Genomic DNA, 21,669 nt, shown 5'->3' on the forward strand with positions numbered 1-21,669 from the left:
AAATTGAAATATTTTAGATTTCAAATTGGATTATTTTTCCTTTTTTCCTTGTATGCAGAGTTCTTCAGCCAAAGGAGACCAATACAGACTGAAAAATGGCCACGACCACCCAGCCTTCTTAAAGGAAGAAATATTTTAGAAGTTAAAAATTTTATTACAGTTGTAATTGTCGGTCGGTAAACCATTTGTTTAGATAGCTATTTCTGCAGTACATGTATTATTGTTGGCTCAGAGATGACTTTCAGTACAGACTTTTAGACCCAATGAGGTTGTACATCATACTTGGTACATACAAACGTTTCCTTTGGTTGGTAAGAGCAAAGAATTTCGTTATTTCGAATATGAAAGGCAGAGGTGCTCTAGATTTAATAGAACATTCCTGTTTTTAAAGACTTGTAGGCAAAACAAAGATTATACCGGCATCTGCACAATTATCTCACAAAGTGTATAGGCTGATTTTAGCTAAAAAGGTCCTTATCTGTCAATAAAAATAAGATCACGATTTAATTAGTCGGTAATTCCTTCTACATCATGTACACACTATTCCTTTCTGTGCCACGTTTGAAGATTATCTATAAGAGAATATCATGCGAAGAGATTGTAAGTCAAGTTCATAACTATTACAGATGTGAAATATAACATTACAGTCGTTGATGAAGGTGTAAGTTTCATTTAAATGTTTTGCCTGAAATTCATGCTAGGCTTAAATGGTTTTGATTACGGGCGAACACCTCATCCACCCTATCTTGTAGTCAGATAGAGCCGTATGCGACAGATAGTGCAATTGGTTTGAAAGATTAACCAGAAAAAGATTGAATTAGTTCCCTTTAAACACTTTCTTTAATAAGTGAATAGAAAGTCCATAACAAAAAAGCTGTTTGACATGTACATGTAACAATGACAAAAAAAAAATCGCTGTCGTGGATTCGTAAGTTATTGGTGCCTGTCCACAGGATACCAACTCTTGTCTTCAGTCGTCAGTCGGTGAACTCGTATCCGGGAAAATGGGTTCCGTTCACGACAGTTTGTTCTTTCCCAATCTTCTTCGCGCTCAAGTCCTTGTGTTTTTTCATCGCTTTCTTCGTCATGTCAATAGGACAGTCACCTCCGATGTCAGCTTGGAATGCCGCCTTCCTTTTGTAGAAATTGGACGAGAAGAACTTGCCTCCGTCTTCGTGGAGGGATTTGGGCGTCACACCTTTTTTGCCTGTCATGATATTTTTCACACTTTCTTTTTCAGTCAGTTTTGGCTTGTTCGTGGCAGACGTTTTTGTGTTTTTTGTGTGACTTGACGGAAACTTTTCGCTATCGTCTGAAATACTTTCCTCACTCGACTCTTTTACTAATTTCTCACCCACACTTTCATCACATTCCTTTTTGGGTTCTCGTGCACTCTGTTCGTTTTCATCCGGAGACGAGTTTTCGTCACCTTGATCTCCTTCCGGCGACGTGCAGCAACCTCTGTTGTTGTCTGTGGAAGTCTGTTCCTTCGGACTCTCTCGGTCATTGACCCCTAAACGAGGGTGTTTCTGTGTCTGGATCGTGTCTTCTTCAGTGGAATTTTTCCGTTTTTTCGTGACTTGCTCGTAAACAGTATACAAAAGTCTCAACGGTGCCGTCTGGAAAAATAATTAACATTTGTCTCAAGTTTCATACACAACAAATCACGATTCATAAACACCTCTATACATGTTTTGGATTTTTGGATTTTAAACCTCAAAGAATACATCTATCTACAGAAGACATCTTTAGCATGGATAACGCTAACTTAGAATACATTTTAAAGTATGATATGAAATATAAAACTGCCCAAAATATAACACCTCTATACATTCCATGCGCGGAACTAGAAAAAAGGGGTGGGGGAGTTCTGGACACTTCCACTCCTTTTAAAAAATATAAAACTTAATTATTAACTTCACAAAGTTAAATTCATGACAATAGACTTCGCCCCCCCTCCCCCCCCCCCCTTGGCAAACAAATATATCCCTTTGCTAATATGGGGAAAAAATATTCTGGATCCGCGCAAGATGCATTCTACAGAAATGCTCTTTCATACCCTTCTCCACGTGTAAATGTAGGCAATGTCCATTAACGTGAAGAAATCCTTCAGGGGCTCGTCTGAGTGATAAATATCGATCTGTAAAAGGAGAAACCACAGGAAAATAATGTCATTTACGTATAACACTGTTAATGTCATCATGGAAATAGCAATGCAAGCAACGAAGGTCAATTGAAAAATTAATTTCCTTTGCCACGAACCGTGTATTTTGGCGGCAAGTCGAATTTAAGGCGGATGAATTTCTTTAGATGTGCCACGGATACTGCGGCCGGGCATTGTAGATAGCGAATGTCCCTTTGCTATTGTAAAAAAAAGAAGACAATTTCAATGATCAATCTAATTCTTGTCGTATTCTGAGTATCATAGAAAAAAAAGTCATGACATGCGATCGTAAAACTACAGAACAGCAAATTACAGTACACCCAAAGTGAGCTCTAACATTAAGCAAGTGAAAAATTTCTGTTTGCTTTAACTTGTCTAAAAGGTTTAGGGGAATAAACAGGGTACGGTAGGGCTTTTTATCTTTTTGTTAACGTTGATATGAATCAGTAGACGAATTGGACAGGCTACAGGTAAACTGTCACTAGAATTCTCCGCTCATAGTCGAAGAGAACTACAGGAGGAAGTTAGCAATTCCTTAATTCTTTCTTTGTTACCTGCAATTTGTCAGGATGATTAGGGTCTGTTGTTGTGGATTCTGGCACACTGTCAAATAAAAACATAACAATTCAGTTCGTGTGACATCAAAATATATAGAATATACATACGTACACAAATATGTCACTATACATGTAATTCTTATACAATTAAGTTGCATGAAACTAGAGGATAAATCGAAATCATGCATATTTTTAAAAACTCTCTTGCAAGCCCATTCTCTCTCTCTCTCTCTCTCTCTCTCTCTCTCTCTCTCTCTCTCTCTCTCTCTCTCTCTCTCTCTCTCTCTCTCTCTCTCTCTCTTACTCGGAGAAGAGTTCCAGAGCGAGGCTAATCTTCTCGTCCTCTGTATAGATCAGTCTGTCTTTGTCCTCGTACCCCCTCGCCTCACTGGGCCGCGGGGGGTCCACGCTTCCTGCTAAACGAAAAAATTCTATTTTGAAAAGTCCCCTCTACCACTTCATCACTTGAATTTACTGGGTCGGTGTAAATAAAAATTATTACAAACTTTTTTATTCACACTCGCCCAGTAAATTCAAAATTCCCAATTTGACACTACCAATGTTTTAATACACATGCAGTCAAATATAAAATAGTCTGCAAGGTTGTTTTTTTTTTAATTGCAGACATGAAAATACCCGTATGTTTAACGTTAAAAAATTGTGCGAGGTGTCCCGAGTACTTCCGAATGGAGTAAAAAAAAAGTGTCAAAAAATCACATTACATTGTAAAAATCTCTGTAAGATATCTGTTTGGCGATTTCTCATTGATTGGAGGATTAAGGGATGAAGAGAGGAAATATACTAATATGGGGAAATAAATAAACTAAAGTGTGCAAGACAGTGCAAGAACATTGTAATTAGGAAAGACATAAAAGCAATGAAGATCCCCAACGGAAATGCATGCATGGTGTTTAGCCTAAAGTTTATTTCATATTGACTATACATGTATTATTAGTTTGTAAAATACTGTAAGAACCCAACAATTCTACGCGTTATGATCCCGAACTCGAAAATCTAACATCAAAAATGCCTAAATTAGCAGATATCAATTTGCTGCCCGTTTCAAAGCGTATATATATGAAAAAATTCTGCACTATATAAATAGTGCCTGTTTGGGAGGGTAAGAGTTGAAATTGACACCCCGAGAAAACCATTGTCAACCGACGCGAAGCGGAGGTTGACAATGGTTTTCGAGGGGTGTCAATTTCAACAGTTACCCTCCCAAATAGGCACTATTTATTTTATTATACTGAATGTCTTATTTTTAAAGAAAATTTTACTGCTTTTATATAGAAATGAAGTGAATTCTAAGGCGAACCGTACGTGCATAATTTATGTGCATGTAACAATTCGTTGTGTTACCCGTTGCCAAGTGTGTTGCTAACGCTGAGGGTAATAGAACGGATTACCAACTGCGTCTAAACCAATCAGATTTCAGTATTTAACATGAAAGTATAATAAAACAAATTATTACATTTTGTCCAGTTGACTATGTTTCAGAATTTACGTGCGTTTTAGAATTTACGTATGTATCAGAATTTACGTATGTATGTTTCAGAATTTACGTATGTTTCAAAGTCATTTTACTTACCGTCAGGATGGCTCCCATAGAAATCCCTCCGCCTCTTCATTTCATCTATAAAAAAAATTAAAATGTCAGAAAAAGCGAAAAACGTCAACTGCAAGAAGGGTCATATATGTACATTGTACTTTATCAGTACAGTTAATGGTGTATGAACGTAACAAATGTACATTGCACTTTTCAGCCAGTATATTAGTGTACATACTAGTAATATATATATATATATATATATAAACCTGGCAATTTTAACGCACTTTTAAAAGTTTCGTGTTACTGATGGGTGAGGGCAAAATCCTTTTACTGTTAAAATAAAGTATTTATAGACCTTTCATTTTTTTTATCTACAGGGTTTCTGTTACATTAAAGTTTTAAAATGCAGAGAATTTAAAACTAACTATAACAGTGTTGCCAAACATCTTCGACGTCTTTAGTAGACAGATAAAAACTTCAATAGTGTTCAAGTCATATATATAACATATTCATACTGTTTATCCATGCAATATCTATGAAAACCCAAATGTTTTAAAATTTAACGAGCTAATGAATACTTATAATGTAGAAAACATTTTTAAAAACTTTTCAAGATTTATTAAGATAATTCTAAAAAGTCTGCTATTCCAAAAACAAACTTACACAACCTACTGTATTGTAAACTGAACTTTTTTTATCTTTATTACTCCTACTGCACATGTGATCCTTGACTGTTTTTGTGTACATTTGTATATACTGATTTTGCTGATATTGAACCTCATTCAAATACAAGTGAATAGTCTAGGGTGAATAAAGAATTAAATTGAATTGAATTACAAGGATTGTCACTTGCATATTGTTACTACATGTAATTGTTCATAACCAGTACTGTGCTTATACGTCTAGGGCACAAATACCAGGTCATTAATGTACAAACAGGGCAATTTTAACTTTAAAAAGTTTTAGTTTATTGGCAGATGAGTGGAAAACCCTTATAGGAACACCTTTTAAATATAGTATAGAATTCAAAAATTTACTGAATTTTTCAAATTTTTTCGACGCCATTAGTAAAAACTGATAAATATACAAACGCCATTAATTCAACAGTGTAACAATGATAGAATAAGGGTTTTTATTTTTTTTTTTTTACTTTAATATTATTATTAGATATAAGAAAGTATTGTATGGTAAAAATAAATACAGGTATTATAATATATCAATTAACAAGCACTGTGTCTGATTAACATATTCATACAATATTCATGATATTGTTAAACCTACGTACCTTTGTAGAGACCTGGTACAAGCTTATAAACCAAATCTTGGAGATTCTTGTCTGATCTGTTACATGGAAAAAAAGAAAGCAAAAATAGATATTGATTAATTATTATTAATTAATTATATTTCTGAAGAACACAAAGTACATATAACCGCAGTGATTAAAATGATGCTGGCTGCACCTGCGATATTGTTACGACATCGTAACAGAAGATGTAAAAATACCCATTTCCATTGTTCATTTTTAGACTTATGTCATAAACAAAATACTATTTTTTCATAAAGAAAAATGTAATAATATCCATTTCCATTGTTCATTAATAGACTTATGTTTCATAGACAAAATGCTACATTTTTTTTATTATGAAACCAATTGCCATGTTGTAAAATCGGGTAATTGTTCATCCGTAGACTTATGTGTCATTTAAAATCATAAACAATGTGTGATATAAACTTATAAACAAAATACTATTTTTTTACACTGAAACCAACTACCGTATTGTAAAATTTTGAATTTTCTGGTGGGCGCATGTAAATACAAAATTTGCAAGTTGTAGTATGAAAATTTTACACCCATCGAGAAAATTAAAAATTTCCATTATGACAAAATTAAGAATTTTTCAAGTAAAAAAACCGTAAAATTCATGGAAATTTGACAGTCCATCTCAAAACACATTTACTATCCATTCTCAATTTCGAAAAAAAAAATGATCCAATAAATATTTTGCACATATTGTGATATTTGTTGTTGAAAATTAAAAAGTAAAATTTTTACAGAAAACTTTAAAAGAAAATAACACTCATATATTTGCATTGAATTTTTTCTAGATTTTTTTGGAAGAGCAGGTACTTGCATGACGGTTTACTAAAGTTTTACCTGTACTGTGTAAACTATAAATTTACAAAAAAAAAGATTCCACATTTTTATAAAGATTCAGAGATTTGGATTTTTTATCAGTAAATATTGACATTTTCTTAATTACAATTTTTTTTTTTGATGCAAGATAATTCAATATTCGTATTTATTTACTGTGAGAAAAAAAATCTTCGATAGTCAAGTCCAAATTTGACTTTTTAAAAAACAATCTACATTGTATGAGATGATATGCATTGAAATTCACCACCACAATACAAAATCGTACGAAAATGAATTAACCCCCTAATCAACAGCTTTGATTAATTAACAAAGAAATGATGGTACTTGCTTGACAAACTGGAGAGGCTTGGTTTTATGGACCATGACGTCACAGATTGGACAATATTTGGTGGTCTCCAGGTATTTTATGATACATGTTCTGCAGACTGAAATAAAAAGAACGAGAAAACCGTCATATTTATAGCATTGACACAAAACACCAAACTCGGGAAATACATATATAAAGCTGCAAACACAGGAAGTGCATAGCTGCAGATCTACACATGTTGCTCTACTTGGGTTGACATACCCTAAACAAAATTTCCTGTACAGCTACATATATATGCAGCTACGGAAATACAATACACTCTTTCGTGGCCGTTTTGGATTAAAATTCTTGCTACAGGTTAAAGTCAAAAAAGATAATCATGATCTCTCAATTTTTTCGCTTGACAAGATCATCCACCATTCTCTCTCTCTCTCTCTCTCTCTCTCTCTCTCTCTCTCTCTCTCTCTCTCTCTCTCTCTCTCTCTGGGATGTGAAGAACATGTAGATAATGAAATGTCAAAAACATAAAATGAATCACTCGTATGGTGACGCACGACAGACATGTAGCCTCAATTTCTAATAGAAACGACTTGTGTATTCGTAAATAAGTATATTATATACATGTAAATTCAGTGGCGTCGGAAGGAAATTGAAAATGCGGGGGCTAGACTTATCAGAAATTCTTGACAAGCAAATATTGTTATGGTTATGTAAAACTTTGCAAAAGAAAAAGGGGGGGGGGGGGGCTAAGCCCCTCTCTAGTCCCCCCCCCCCGTTCCGACGCCTATGAAATGAAATGTACTCACACGAGTGGAGGCACTCCCTGATGGTGGAGGCATCGATGTAGTAACCCCCGCAGAGGACACAGATCAGGTGGGGGTTCAACTCCGTGATCTTGATGCGGACGGTGCCGGGCATCTGCACGTGTAAAATAGACAGGGTGTGTCAAATCAAAAACAAATCAGAGAGAGAGAGAGAGAGAGAGAGAGAGAGAGAGAGAGAGAGAGAGAGAGAGAGAGAGAATAGATGAGAGAGAAAAAAATAGGTGAGACATTTTTTAAAGTAGAATACACTTTCATTCAAATGTATCAATTTAAATAAATGTAATTAAGACGTTTTTAATGCAATTTTTGCATCATATTAATTTTTTCAAAAAATATAACAATTGCAAATCTCTCTCTCTCTCTCTCTCTCTCTCTCTCTCTCTCTCTCTCTCTCTCTCCAAACAAACTTTATCCTAATTTCTTCTGTAAAAAAGCAAAATTTAAACTAGCACTTTGGCTGTGTTTTACGGCCATATTCATATAAATGTCTTTAAGGTACAATTCATTTTGGTAAAAGTTAAGATATAGTTAATATTAGATTACCCCTTGTCTTTTATACACAAAATATCAATAATATATCACTCTGTAAACTGGTAATACTATATTCCATAGATTATTTTATAACATCACTATTTGACTTTGAATTTTAGAGAGGGTTTACATATCCTTTGCCTGTTACCCAATCCAGTTGAATTTTCAAAAAAATATGTTTAAATTAAATATAAATATCTACAGCTTTTAACAAATACATGTAGTTTTAAAAAAAATACAATTCATATAAATGATAAAATTAAAATAACAATTAACATAATCGAATTTCTATTTCTTTCTTGTAAATCCCCCCCCCCTCCTCACACACACACACACACACACACACACCCAGACACACATGCATAAAATTCCTCCTCTGAACACAAATAATTATACTGACTATTCTATGGTAACAAGTTGAACCAGATTTACACGACTAGACTTAGAATTTAGGCGAGCGTTTATATAAACTAAATTCTGTCTGTTCTCCGATTCCCATTGAGGTCTGACACCAATGAAATATTACGAACTTTACAGCTGACATTATTGTTATAAATTCATTAAAAAAAGGCTTGGTACTTTTCAGGTTAATAAAAGACTTTATAAGAGGTATATAAAGGCATTTTAAAACAATCAGAAATAATTACAATAGCAACACAAGCTCTGACAACAAGACTGCCATATTAAAATTTTTGATCTCCCTATTTTGATTTTTTAAAATATTTCATTATTCTAAATTTTTTGTTTTCGTAAAATACAGATCAAACTAATAAGGCTTTATTCGTAAAGAAATTATTGGAAAAGAGGGGCGAGATACAATTCAAATTGCTCCATTTCCCTAAACGTGCCTAAAAAAAATATCCCCAAAAGAAAGATCGAGGTATATGACCTTGCGCGATTGGCTACAAAGTTTTACAAGTTTTTAATTCGTTTACAAGCCAGTTGTTGACAGCGTTTCAGAAGGAAAGAGTATAAACAAGATTTACGATTTAAGACACAAAGTTGGAAGAATACTGGCCGCGAAATTTGCGATCGTGGTTCAAATATCCTGCCCCCTTTTTCCCCTTCATGACAAAACATCCGATGACCTAATTGAAATAACTCTATCTGGGTCGCGACACGGCGATAGACAGTGTCTGAAGAATGTAAAAATTATGCAGGCGAAGCATCAATACACCACACACACAGTCAAATGTTGTAATATATATACCCTGTGTTGTTTTCGACGATTTCTGTTGTTTCCTCGTCTTGCTATTGAATTTATGCGCAGTCGCGGAAGAATTTAACGTGACGCGGTTTGAACAGGACCCCGAAACTTCAATGTTTTTCACGTCTTGTAAAGTAGTCCAATACACATCTTGTTTTTTTTTTAACATCATTATTTCTGACACTGCAGTAACATATATGCATATGTCATATCTAGCAAAGAAAGGGAAAAATTAAACTCTTCTTTTTACTTGGGAAGCATTATGAAAAATTCATACTTAATGCTCTTTCATCAAAAAATATGCAGAGTACACGATACCATAATAAATTCATTTAATTGTTGATATTACCCAAGAAAACCACAATTCTTTGCCGTCAAAATCCGTGAATTTAAATATTATTATATTGCCTTCTTGTAAATAACGCTATTCCAAATTTGATATTTTCTATATAATAAATAATTAAATTATAAAATAAATTACTCAAACAAAAATCGATAATTATATATACACAGATATATAATTCTTATAACGGTACATGTATATCTGCCATTATATTTTGTCTGCTGTGCTTCTTTTTATTCATCATAATCAAAAGAAATTATCACCTTTTTAAGTGTTTAAAGGGTTTTTAAACGTCAACCTTCTGTAAATCTTAGTGCTATAAAATAAAAAGCAAAATCATCAAAAATTCATATATTTTCTCATTCTTAAAGCCATTACTCATTTTCGCCGATTATTAATCATCACACCTTTTTTCTGTAATAAATGTATGATAAGTAATATGGGCCTCTCTTTTTTTGACAGGAATTAATTAAGGGTTTCTTTTCATTTCGCTCCAGATTACTTTGACACGTGATCGATGGCCCTGCGGCGATCCCCCCCATTGTAAAGGGGGTGAAAGGCTGCTCTCTCCCGCGCGGGAGGTCATCCCCTTATCGCCATAACACCTGCTCCCTATGACCTTTAACCTCCGAAGTCTGCATCATCACAATGAAGATGTGTATGCATTCAGGATGTGACCAATTTTTATTTAGTTTTTAAAAAAAATACACAAAGTAATGAGTGACAAAAGACTGTAAATAAATTTAACAAAGTCTTTGCATTTACTTATTTGAAAGATTAGAAATAATTTAAACAGATAGAGAGGGAGACCAAAATTTTGTACATTGTTCTGTTCGCTGTGTATGAACTGCGATGGAATAAAAATATGGTTCGTCGTTTCAACTTTGCCTGTTTGGGGAGAGATCCCGTGAGAGCAAAATGTTGATCATCCTTGGTGTCAACTCGACTCAGAACGAAATATTCTTGCCAGAACTCACCCAGACTGATACTTATCGCAACAAACATGACAAAGGAAACAAGGATAAAAATCGCGTATTGACCGCCGCCATTTTGTTTTTGATATTTTTAGATCGTGCGTGGGGTCACTGTTATTTGTTGTCGTTGCATATCTCGGGATTTCCTCGATGTCTATCTCTCTGCTTACGAACTTAAGATCTCCTTTCAGTTAAGATTGAAACAGACATACCTTTTGAGCCCAAATCTGATGAGAACTTTCTATATTTCTTGTTGAAATTCCTAAGCGAATTTTTACATAATTTTTCGTGGCGTTCCAAGCCGAGATCACGTGACCTGTCAATCGGATATGAGAGCTCTTTGTATTGTCGGTTAAAAATAGAGCATTTTCCTTTCAGCCAATCAGAAAATAGTACCTTTCTTAACCCATCTGCCATATGCCGATTTTTGTTTCTTTACAGATGTTTCATAAAATTCTTTAAAGGATGAAATCGGAGAAGGTTTATTTCTTCATAATTAGATACTTAAAAATTGTGAAAATGTGACATGAAAGAACTTTCAGGTAATGGAAAAAAAATGAGAGAAAAAAGATAGAAAAGATATAAAAAAAATTCAATGAATGAATTTATTTATTATGATGGTTGAGGAACAAAATATGAGTAAAGAAATATATAAATAGTTTCAAGAGAATTGCTGTGCGTTGTAGTTTTTGTTTTATCTATCCAAACTTTCCATCGAACATATGGGAATTTAAATCTAATTTTTTTCCAATAAAACATGATAATTTTTTAAAAGAAACTGCCAACTTCAATTTGTCGAAAATTATGAATATTTTCATAGTTTTCAGTTGTCATAGAAATTTCATATTTGATGTCTAAGACGACCTAAACATTTATAAATATTTTAATAAAACCACTTCAATTTTTCATAAACGTGCTTACAAAGACATTCCAACCTGGATACTTCAATGATTTAAAATTTGTAAATTATATCTAAGGAAACCGATTAATATAAGTGTTTACTTGTTTCCGAATATTTACTTTATTATGTATCATTGTATATTTATGTTGTATGTTGTATTCATAATAAACTATTATTTAAAATAAAACCATTTATAAAACTAATTCTTTTTAAGTTGTTTTAAACTTCAAACAATGCTTGTATTCAGGATTCAAAATTTATATTTACACTGTATATGTTAAATTAAATAATATAAAATTTATTGTATTGTTAGATGTTACTATATTCTATATGTACATGTATTTTGTGTTTTTCACCGTACGGATTAGATTGCGTTAAACATGTACATATCCACTTATATAAGAAGAAAACATTATCTATTAACTTGAAAGTTGCCTGTATATATAGATATTATGAAAGATTTTTTTATCTAAGTATTTTTTTTTTAAATGTATGTCATGTTTTCATAAAATTTACATTTTACTAAATTCTTAGGCCACATGCATAGCTATCTGTGTGATTTTTTTTTTCAAAAATAATAATTGCCGAAGTCTTTTCATTGTAATATTTCTGTTGAAATTATCAATTATCGTTAAGTACGTAAATTATTTTTTTTTCAATTTAGTGGGTATGATTGTCACTAATATTTCCAACAATTAAAAAAAAATGCATTTATAGTCATCCAAGTAATGAAAAACATATTTTTAAATAAATACATAAAAGTGCGTTGCAATTTTGATTAAAAATGTTGAAAAGCTGCATAAATGCAGACAATTTTTATCAAAATATGGGCTATGGTATTATACTAAAATCACAATTATACATACTATCAAAATAAAATAACAAAAATACACTAAAGGAAAAATCAAAACAAAGCAAGGGACATTGTGAAATGATCGAATTTTCTCAATAATGAAATTCAAGAATATCAGTAGAATACACATTGATTTGGCAATTTGCTCTTCTCGCATATCAGGTGAAATAATAAAATTTTCTTTTTTCCCCCTACATTTTATCTTCCATTGCCATTCCTGAACGGCCATTTGAAAGTTATCAAAAATGCATGCAAATATATGGATTTTTAAATGTGCAAATTTGATTTTTTTTCCTGTATAATTATTGCTTTTATTTATTATGAATTGGGAAAAAAAATCCCTGAAAAAAATATTTATTTTTCTTTTCAAATGAACATCATAAAAATAAATTGCTTTTTGAACATATTTTATTGTTTGCTGGTGTAAAAAGGATTAGGCACACGTGCACGTTCTGAAAACGCCCTCTCTTACATAACTAGTGATTACAACACAAAGTGATGTTCAATATTAAACACAAAAGTATCAAAGGTAAATAAATACATAAATACTCTGTAGTGGTTGAAATTATGACAGTAGGAATACAGACAGATAATTTAAAAGACCAATTTATAATTATAGTGTATATATACGTGTAGCTTAATGACATGCGCTGATCAATGGGTGGGGGGGAGGGGGGTCAGGAGGACCACCCCCCCCCCCTGTAAATTTCAAATTTCTTTGAATATACCGGTACATTATGAAATTACCAAAAATAAGCCTCGGAACCCCCCCCCCCCCCCCGGACAAATTTTCTGGATCCGCGCCTGCAATATATTTTAGTAAGTTCAAATTCGACCGGATCTCTTGAAGAATAACTGTACATTGGAAATTAGATTTTCGTTTTTCTGCAAAACCTATGGACTTCCAAGGCAAAACATGAAGTTAAAATGAATTATCATGCCTTAGAGCAAGAAATTAAAGTCTGAATCAGAGAAAATGGCTGTTTCATGTATCCAAACATTTTTTTTTTAGCCGAGTCATGAACTATTTTAGTGCTGAAAATGGTCAACCTTAAAATATACATGCACGTGTTTTCCGGAATATTGCAGGTCAAAATTGAATTCTTGGAATTAAGAAGAGAAAGAATCTTAGAGCTTACATTTATTTTTCTTTTGCTTATTTAAGTTTCCTCTGTGTTTTTTCTTTAATCAAATGCTTTCTTCAATACCTTTAAATGATGCCAAACATAGATTTTTAGACTAATAAAGACTATATTTCTATGTACAGTTTGTACGGTCTGTTATAAATAGGTATAAACTGTTTAAATTCACCACGGGACCTACATGTCTATAGCCCGTGTTAAAGATCTTATACCGTTTTAAATAAAAAAAAAAAATGGGATGTGCTCATTGTGTCCTTGACCCCCCCCCCCCCCCCTTGTCCTGGATCATCTCCATAAAGCATTTATGATTATTATTCTATTTTATTGATTTATTAAAACAATTATTGTGTAAACGTATTTGCTCAGTAATTTCTTTTAGCATTATGAAATTCATCAGTATCAGCTTTTTCCCATTTTTTTTAAAAATTTGTAATGAGGACGCAAAAGTGCAACTGATGTTTTAATTTACTTTGAAGATGGCTGCATGCATGTAGATATATTTAGATTTTAGAAGTAACGGACCTACATTTTAGTCACAAATTTCTTGCTTAAATTTTTTTCGATTCTAATTAAAATTGCAGATTTCTCAATATATTGAGAAAAACACGACTCATGACCTAGCTAAATACTAGTATGCGTTAATTGATATGTACAATAGATAAGCTCGACATTCAATGTATACTGAAAAAATTAAGGACCAAAAATATAGAGCACAAAAAATACGGTAAAATAGTAATCGTAGACCAATGAAAAATTTACCTGTGCCAAGGTTATGTCTTGATTTAGTGACAAGTACCTGATTGGCTAATTGGCTGCGTTTCGTAGGCTCCAAAAAAGTTATTGACAGCGCGGCCACGCCCAATGGGGAAATGTCACGTGACGTGTCGAGGGGTGGCAGACGATAAAATAATGTCGGTCGATAAACGGAAATAAATCATACACGCCATGCGATTGCATTAACGCACAGAACAATTCCCACATTGATAAAAGCTTGGGTGAAGGCCAAATAAAAGGTTGCCATTTTTCTAAGGTCAGAGAGAGGATACTTGCGTTGAGACGCCATTGTAAGCGAATTCCGGGGATTACGGTTTGCACTCAGTCTGTTTGTTTTTGTAAAAGTCAGAATATAATGGAGGTCTATGCTGCACATTCTCATGTCAGTCAGTGAACAAAAGATTTTCCCCGGAGAATATCTCTTTATATATAAGTTATTTAGACCTTAAAATTCATTTCCTCTAATTATCCTTTTTTTTTTTAAACAAATATACATGCAAGGACTTGAAAATGAACAAACAGATGAATATTATACAATGTCATTTTAAAGCAAACATCACATACATAGATTTTTTTTAGGTGTCTTTCACATTTGATCTTTTATGATGTTACATGCGCGGATCCAGAGTTCTTTTAAGGGGGGGGGGGGGGTCTGACGGTTATTTGAGTTGCCCCTTGGGGTGGGGGGGGGGGTCTGAAGCATATTTTTGGTAATTTTAAAATGTAAATTTGAAGAAATTTGAATTTGGAACCCCCTGACCCCCCTCCTCTAGATCCACGCATTTGTCATGTCTACTTGTATAGTACAGACAAATTGGACGATCTTCTTCGCTATCAACGATGTATGTGCAACTACATGTAATAGTTTCAATATAGCATAAAAGAACGAAAAAAAAGGAAGTGCAAAAAATTGAATTACTGCTAGAAAATTCCTAGAATTGTTCATGAGATAAATTTAATTCGTCAAGACGAAAAAAATAATTGAAGAGCGCAAAATGGAATTACCAAACGAGAATTCCTCGAAACGTTTATAAGGTGCATTTAATTCATCAAACTGCCTGGCATTAATCAAACAGAACGGCATAAAAATAGACAAAAAAATTATGCCAACTTTGTTAGTAATTCATGCATTACTCCCAGCTAGTGAGGATATGATTGGGACATTTATAGCTTCTCTGACGTCATATTGCTCTTTAATCCCCCGATTAGAAGCTATTCTGTACGTAAATATATATTTTTCCAATGATAACATCCTTGGCTGAGTGAGAAGACCTTGGATATTCTTGCCTATTTAGTTTTAATGACAAAAAATAAATTGCTGCATGAGAGAGAGAGAGAGAGAGAGAGAGAGAGAGAGAGAGAGAGAGAGAGAGAGAGAGAGAGAGAGAGAGGTATATCGATTAATTCTTTTAGCCCTTGAGACCTAAGATAATTGTTCACGTAGCCCTGACACGCGATCCAATAACGAACATATACCACATAATCTGTAATGAAACACAAGATACTATTGATTTCGCATTTACTTCCGCATGCTCTAGTTTTTTGCTACAACGGATGCTCATAAAAAATGATATAATCATAGCATGTCGAATTTAAAGGAGATTTGAAAAAAGCAATCACAATTTTGAGTATTCTGCTGGTAAGTCATAAGTTTTTTTCGAATTTATCTTTGGTAATTTCAAAACAAGAACTCGAACCTCAGATCTGTAGATTTATTTTTTCCCCTGTGCATAAAAAACAAAATTTCAGCTATGAATAAAGTTTCTTTTGTATTTCATCAAAGTAGAAACATATATTTATGCTATTTTAAAACAAACTGATTTTAAGACCATACATGAACATATATTTTAAACGCAAAAATGAATATTGATAAATCTGGGTCAGTGGATGAAAACTATGCATAGATCTACTGAATCCATCGTCAAAAATCATAGATGAAAAGTATGTTACCATTCTCTACCATTTCGGCAGGTATAGGCGAGGGCAATAAACGAACTCCAGAAGGTAATATACATGAAAATGTACGAACTCCAGATAAGCGAGGCCAATATGCATGTACATGTACGAACTCCAGATAGATGAACTCAATATACATGTAAATGTACGAACTCCAGATAGGCAAGGGCAATAAACGAGATCCAGACAGGCGAAGGCAATATACATGTACATGTACGTGTACGAACTCCAGATAGGCGAGGCCAATATACATGTACATGTACGAACTCCAGATAGGCGAGGCCAATATGCAAACTCAGGGTAGTCGAGTACATGAGGTTTTAGATTCTAAAAAAAAAAACCCGATTTTTTTTTCTTTAAAAATCGGTCTTGTCGATAAATCACACCAATAGCTTTGCATCACGGTTGGTATGTCGCGTGGGTCATGTGAAAACTGTGTAAAGTGACGCAATAATCTATTTGTAAATTAACAAGTGCTTTTGAAAACTTTGAATATTTGTTTAGTACTGTATTTCATTGCCTCCTGGTAAACGGATGAGAGAGAGAGAGAGAGAGACTTCTTAAATTATATAAGATCTGATGTACACGATGTTGAAGATAATTAACTATAAATCATTTCACGCAGATTAACAATTCTATTCGGGCATTGTTAGTTCATTCTTAGCACGAAACATAACAGATTAGACGTACAGATTATATATGACCTTCCAGACAGTACCCGACCGTGCTTTGGGGGGGTCATTAGGATACATTCAAAGTTGACAAATAAAAAGAAACGAAATCATCATTACTTAAGCGAGTTTATTTGCACATGGTAAATGTATCATAATTGATGTTTTTTTCTGATCTGATTTTTAATTTTAAACAACACAAAAGACTATCAATAACATAACAACACATGACGATAATATCACGTCTCAAGATCTCGTCTCAAGATCTCGCCAGAATCTCGCACAAATACCGGAAGTATCCAAATGACTTATCAAATCAACTAAACACCATTCATATACCGTAAAATAAAATAAAATCCTTTAAATTCGATGTAGACTATGCCGAAGTAAAATATTTGATTCTCTAACAAAATCAGTTGGATAAAAAAACCAGTGTTGCAAAAAAAAATGTGTACGTTGCACAAATCTCTCAAAACTAGTGCTGCCATTTTCATCAGGAAATCGATATACATGTACAGTATGAAACCTGTACTTCGTACAGTTTTATATGAAAAGAAGATTGTTTTAAAAGAATCTGTCTACTTCTACATCGATTTGAAAAAAAAAAGAAGATATACCCACACATATGGCCAAGATGAATTGAAAATAATGAGAAACGATAAAAAAGGGAAGAAAATGCTTATATTGAAAAAAATATGAAATGGAATAGATGTAGATGAAAAATGAAATTGGGGAAACTCCTCTAGAGGGCATAAAATCTTGGATAATTGCCAATTTGAATTAATTGAAGACAGCATAGTTATCTAATTAAGGTTTAAAATCTAAGTTGACAGGTCAGAAGATGATTTCTAGATACACTACGCGTGTATATAGTTACATAAAAAAATCTTCAAACCGACTACTACCCCCTTTCCCTCTTCAATCCTCCTCCCCCACGAGACGCTGACATTATTGATACGATAACGTCACAATAGCACAAAGGCTTAATTTACGTCATACAGTAACACGTGGACGTGTTAGCCAGGGGACTCGTTTGATTTTTTTCATTATGATTTTCTGAATGACATGAACAAAAACTCGTATTGATAGTGTATTTCTTCAGAGAAATGTTCGCAATGTAAATGTATACAGGTAGAACATGAATGGTTTCACTCGAGGGAAGACTATAAAACCCTTCTATAAAATTTTTTTTCTTCGTAAAATAAATGTCAAAATGTAAAAACATAAAATCAATTTTAAGAAAAGTGAAATTTAATTAAAGCCTTAAATAATAAAATAGTAAACTAAAATAAAAATGGATCGTTAAAATTGAGGTTTTTGGATACATGTAGTATCATAGATTAAAATTAAGTCTATATGACATTTTACTGCCTTATCTTACACGCCAAAACCCCCTAAAATCAACATATTGATTGACAAAAGTTACACAGAGGTAATTGACAAAACTGAAAAGAGGACCACCCCCCCCCCCCCCCAAAAAAAAAATTTAAAGGAGTTGAATTGGATTTGTATGGGATGATCCAGCAGTATTGGTAGTATGGGATACAATACACAACGTGATTCCCACATATATCGGACACAGAAATAAAATTCGACATACATTGTACATCAAACATAAAGACGAAATAACAAGAAATATAATATTATATATATCTCCATCTATATACATTTGTCATATATATTTACAGCAGTTCAGATAAGCTATAATCCCACACACGCAAAAAAAAAAAAAAATAGATCACAAGAATTGGAAATTCCATAAGACGATGAAATTCCGTACTAAATCCACGGCTAACACATTAACAAAATCGACATAGGCCGAATCAGCTCTCTCGTTTGTAACAAATCCCATCCATAACAATAACACAGTTACAGAGAATCATAGAAAGAAGAAAGAGAAGAGAAAAATCAAACACAGCTGCAATCTTTCACGTACTTTCTCTAAGCAAGCACACTAAATCAGGTTCCAGCCGATGGCTCAGCTTTTATCGGATGAAGCTTTCGGGAGCCTACGGGCGGCGAGGAAGCGATCTCTTCATCATCTGTAAACGCAAACTTATCGATTTCTCCGTTTTGTAGTCCATTGGTTTTAATTGGAACTTTTATTGGGATTTTCAGCGTGGTGGTAGGCGGCGGGGGTGGTGTTTCGCTTTCATCACTGGATGAGGTTTTCTTCTTAATGCTTAAGTCCTGCGGTAGGTCTCCGTTTTGCGGAGGCGCATTGCTGGAATACATGGACGACACGTTGAGTCGTAAATTCAGATGCGAATGGGCAGTGGGCACGGTGATGGGCAGATGGGTGATGGGCGGGCCTCGGTCTGGGAACGAAAATATCCTTCCGGTAGATGAAGACATTTGGCGGGCAAGAGGTGACGTTTGAAGCATTCTAGCAGCTGCGGGGTTGAAGGTTGAGTGGGGGGAGGGGGAGGTTGGAAATGACCGATTCGTGGGTGAGGGTGATAACGAATACAGGGAAGAGGGCGACACAGACGACCCTGGTGTTAGACGCCCATTGGACGTGGTCGTCGGTAGGCGACGAGACGGCGACGAGGTTTTCCGTCTTGTCGGCGATGACGACAGTGTCCGGTTAAGAGAAGAAGGAGGAAAGGGTCTGGGTGACGTTACGGTTGGCGATAGGCCAATCGGCGACGGTATGGTTAGTCCGTTTGTGTAGCAGGTATATGAAGAATATGGCACTGTTAGTTTCAGTTTCTGTCCGTTTGACGACGAGGGCTTACTAGGTTTTTTGGCGGCGTTCGGTGGTGCTGCCGCGGCAGCAGTAGCGGGGACGTGGTTCGTGGTGTGGTTTTGCGGCGTTTTACCGTTGTGGTCATTTTTGGCATTTTTTGCGCTACCGTTTGACGGAGTCTTTATAGCGGAACCGTTTTGTGATGACTTGGGTTTTGCAGAAGAGGACGATGCTGACGACGTTTTGTTTGTTTGATCGGCAGTGTTTTTATCCGACGATATTTTCTTTGAAGGAGAAGAAGACTTAGCAGAATCCGATTTCTTTTCGACGTGATTACTTTTCGCATTGGTGTCTTGAGTAACGCTCATCTTTGCCATTTTTTCCTTCGACGGTTTTTCACTTCCTTGCGGATCCTTTGGTGACGCTGGTCGCTTTTGGATAGACCGTGGGTGATATATTGGGGTTGTAAGAGTCGCGCTCTTGGTAACAATCCCCTGTGAAGTGTATTTCGACGTATTCAGTTTTAGTTTCGGGATACCGCGGTTCCCGTTTGACGTTGAGTTCTCAGTCGTCGGGACGACCAAAATGGCGGCGGTCGGTTTGGAGACAGTTTGAGACGATTGCGGTTTTTCTGGTCGGTGTTTTTCCTTTTTACTGGGAGACCTAACCGGTACACACGTCGCCGGAGAGGGTGATACAGAATTCTTAGGCATAACAGGAGAAAACACCTCCGTACAAGGGGTTTTGTTGGGTTCTGATGCTATAACGTTGGTTTTATTTGATCCGGTATCGGAAGCATCACACTTTCTCTCAATATTTAAATTTCCTTGTTTTTCTGATGGCGGTTTTTCTCCGCTTTTGTTTTTGTCTTTTTCCATTGAAACGTTCACTTTTTCTTTTCGTTCAGTTTTGGCTTCTGCGCATTTTTCTACATTATCTTTATCAACATTATCGGTAGCTGCACTGTTATCATTTGTTTGCTTTGGTGACAACAGTAACTCTGCGGACTTTTCTTTAGAGTCCGTCGTCGAGTCGATTTTACACAGTTTCTCCGTTGTATCAACCGACGGAGACTGCACTTCGGTTTTACAATCCTTTTCCTGGGTAGAACCAAACGTCTCTGTTCCCTTTTCCGAAACAGTTTCTGCCGGTTTGACATCGCTTTCTGGTTTAACTTCGCCGTTTGTGATGTTTTCCTTCTTTTCCGTTGGCCCTAACGTTTCCTCCTCCGTGGCTTTTTCCTCCTTTCCCAAAGTCTCCGTGCACGTGATTTCGTGTTTTGTTTTTTTGGCGGGATTTGTGTAGACGGTGTAGTACAAGCACAGAGGTCCTTTCTAAAACGTGACAATAAAGCACGAGTTTAGTTTCTAATATTGTCAAAAACAACAAGACTTCAAAATAAGGTTATATGGGACACCTCCATATCGTGACGTACATTCCATCGACATAAACAAAAAGAATAAAGTATAATTTTATATAATTATTTACCAAAAATTGATTTTTAAGAGAGTAGCGCAAGAGGTTTTAGCGTTATATACTAAAATGAAATTCATAGTTGAAATGTCCTTGGGCCGTTTATAATTTTCCATTTCCAAACATTTTTAAACATATTTTTTATCAAATATTGAAAAAAAAAATCATTCTTAGACGGTAAAAAGTATTTTGATTAATATAATGTACTTTTATCCACATCAATATCGACAAGTGTCCAATACCACCTGAAATCGATCTTTCGTTTACTGATTCGATTTGTGGGGTATCTGCTCTAAATCTACCGCACCTTGCTCTCATATGCCAAAAAAAATATTTCCTTCTTACATAACCCACCAAAAAGACTAAAATTAACCACTTTACGCAAACTCTATTTTTAACGCACTCTAAGATTACCATAATCTTAAATGCATAGAATACACAAATCTGATATTGTCTTATTTTCTGTTTTTAAGAACTGCACATTTTGTATAACGAAAAAAAAAGAAAATTCTATAACCTGCATAAAAAAACCGTTAGCGCATCATGCATTAAATGAGGCGAAAGAAAATGATGCGTAAGAAACCTACAGTCAACAA

At 34.5% G+C, this 21,669-nt stretch overlaps 2 protein-coding genes across 7 annotated transcripts in view; both read right to left on the bottom strand.

The window, feature by feature from the left end:
* Nucleotides 1–817: 817 nt before the first annotated feature.
* Nucleotides 818–10,942, bottom strand: LOC105347038 (polycomb complex protein BMI-1-A). Of its 4 annotated transcripts, none has more exons than XM_034453388.2 (10): nt 10,827–10,942; nt 7,542–7,653; nt 6,757–6,853; nt 5,559–5,614; nt 4,313–4,357; nt 3,026–3,134; nt 2,719–2,767; nt 2,263–2,361; nt 2,060–2,140; nt 818–1,619 (listed from the first exon to the last, which is right to left on the bottom strand). In XM_034453388.2, exons 2-10 carry the CDS (start codon nt 7,651–7,653, stop codon nt 978–980), a joined length of 1,290 nt encoding a protein of 429 aa, XP_034309279.2. In that variant the 5' UTR covers nt 10,827–10,942; the 3' UTR covers nt 818–977. The 4 variants fall into 4 exon arrangements, with proteins under 4 accessions (XP_034309279.2, XP_034309277.2, XP_034309280.2 ...); XM_034453386.2 differs by having other exon boundaries at nt 3,026–3,137; nt 10,827–10,870; XM_034453389.2 differs by lacking the exon at nt 10,827–10,942 and adding an exon at nt 9,301–9,458.
* A 6,081-nt stretch (nt 10,943–17,023) lies between these two features.
* The window catches only part of LOC105347039 (polycomb group protein Psc), a 74,897-nt gene continuing 70,251 nt past the window's right edge, over nt 17,024–21,669 (bottom strand). For all 3 annotated transcript variants that reach the window (XM_011455915.4, XM_066073143.1, XM_066073142.1), the window contains one exon: nt 17,024–20,934. In XM_011455915.4, coding sequence (XP_011454217.3) covers nt 18,871–20,934 — 2,064 coding nt within the window. In that variant the 3' untranslated portion in view covers nt 17,024–18,870. The remainder of the gene's footprint in view (nt 20,935–21,669) is intronic.

This window comes from Magallana gigas, chromosome 10, assembly GCF_963853765.1.
Source record: "Magallana gigas chromosome 10, xbMagGiga1.1, whole genome shotgun sequence".
Taxonomy (NCBI): domain Eukaryota; kingdom Metazoa; phylum Mollusca; class Bivalvia; order Ostreida; family Ostreidae; genus Magallana; species Magallana gigas.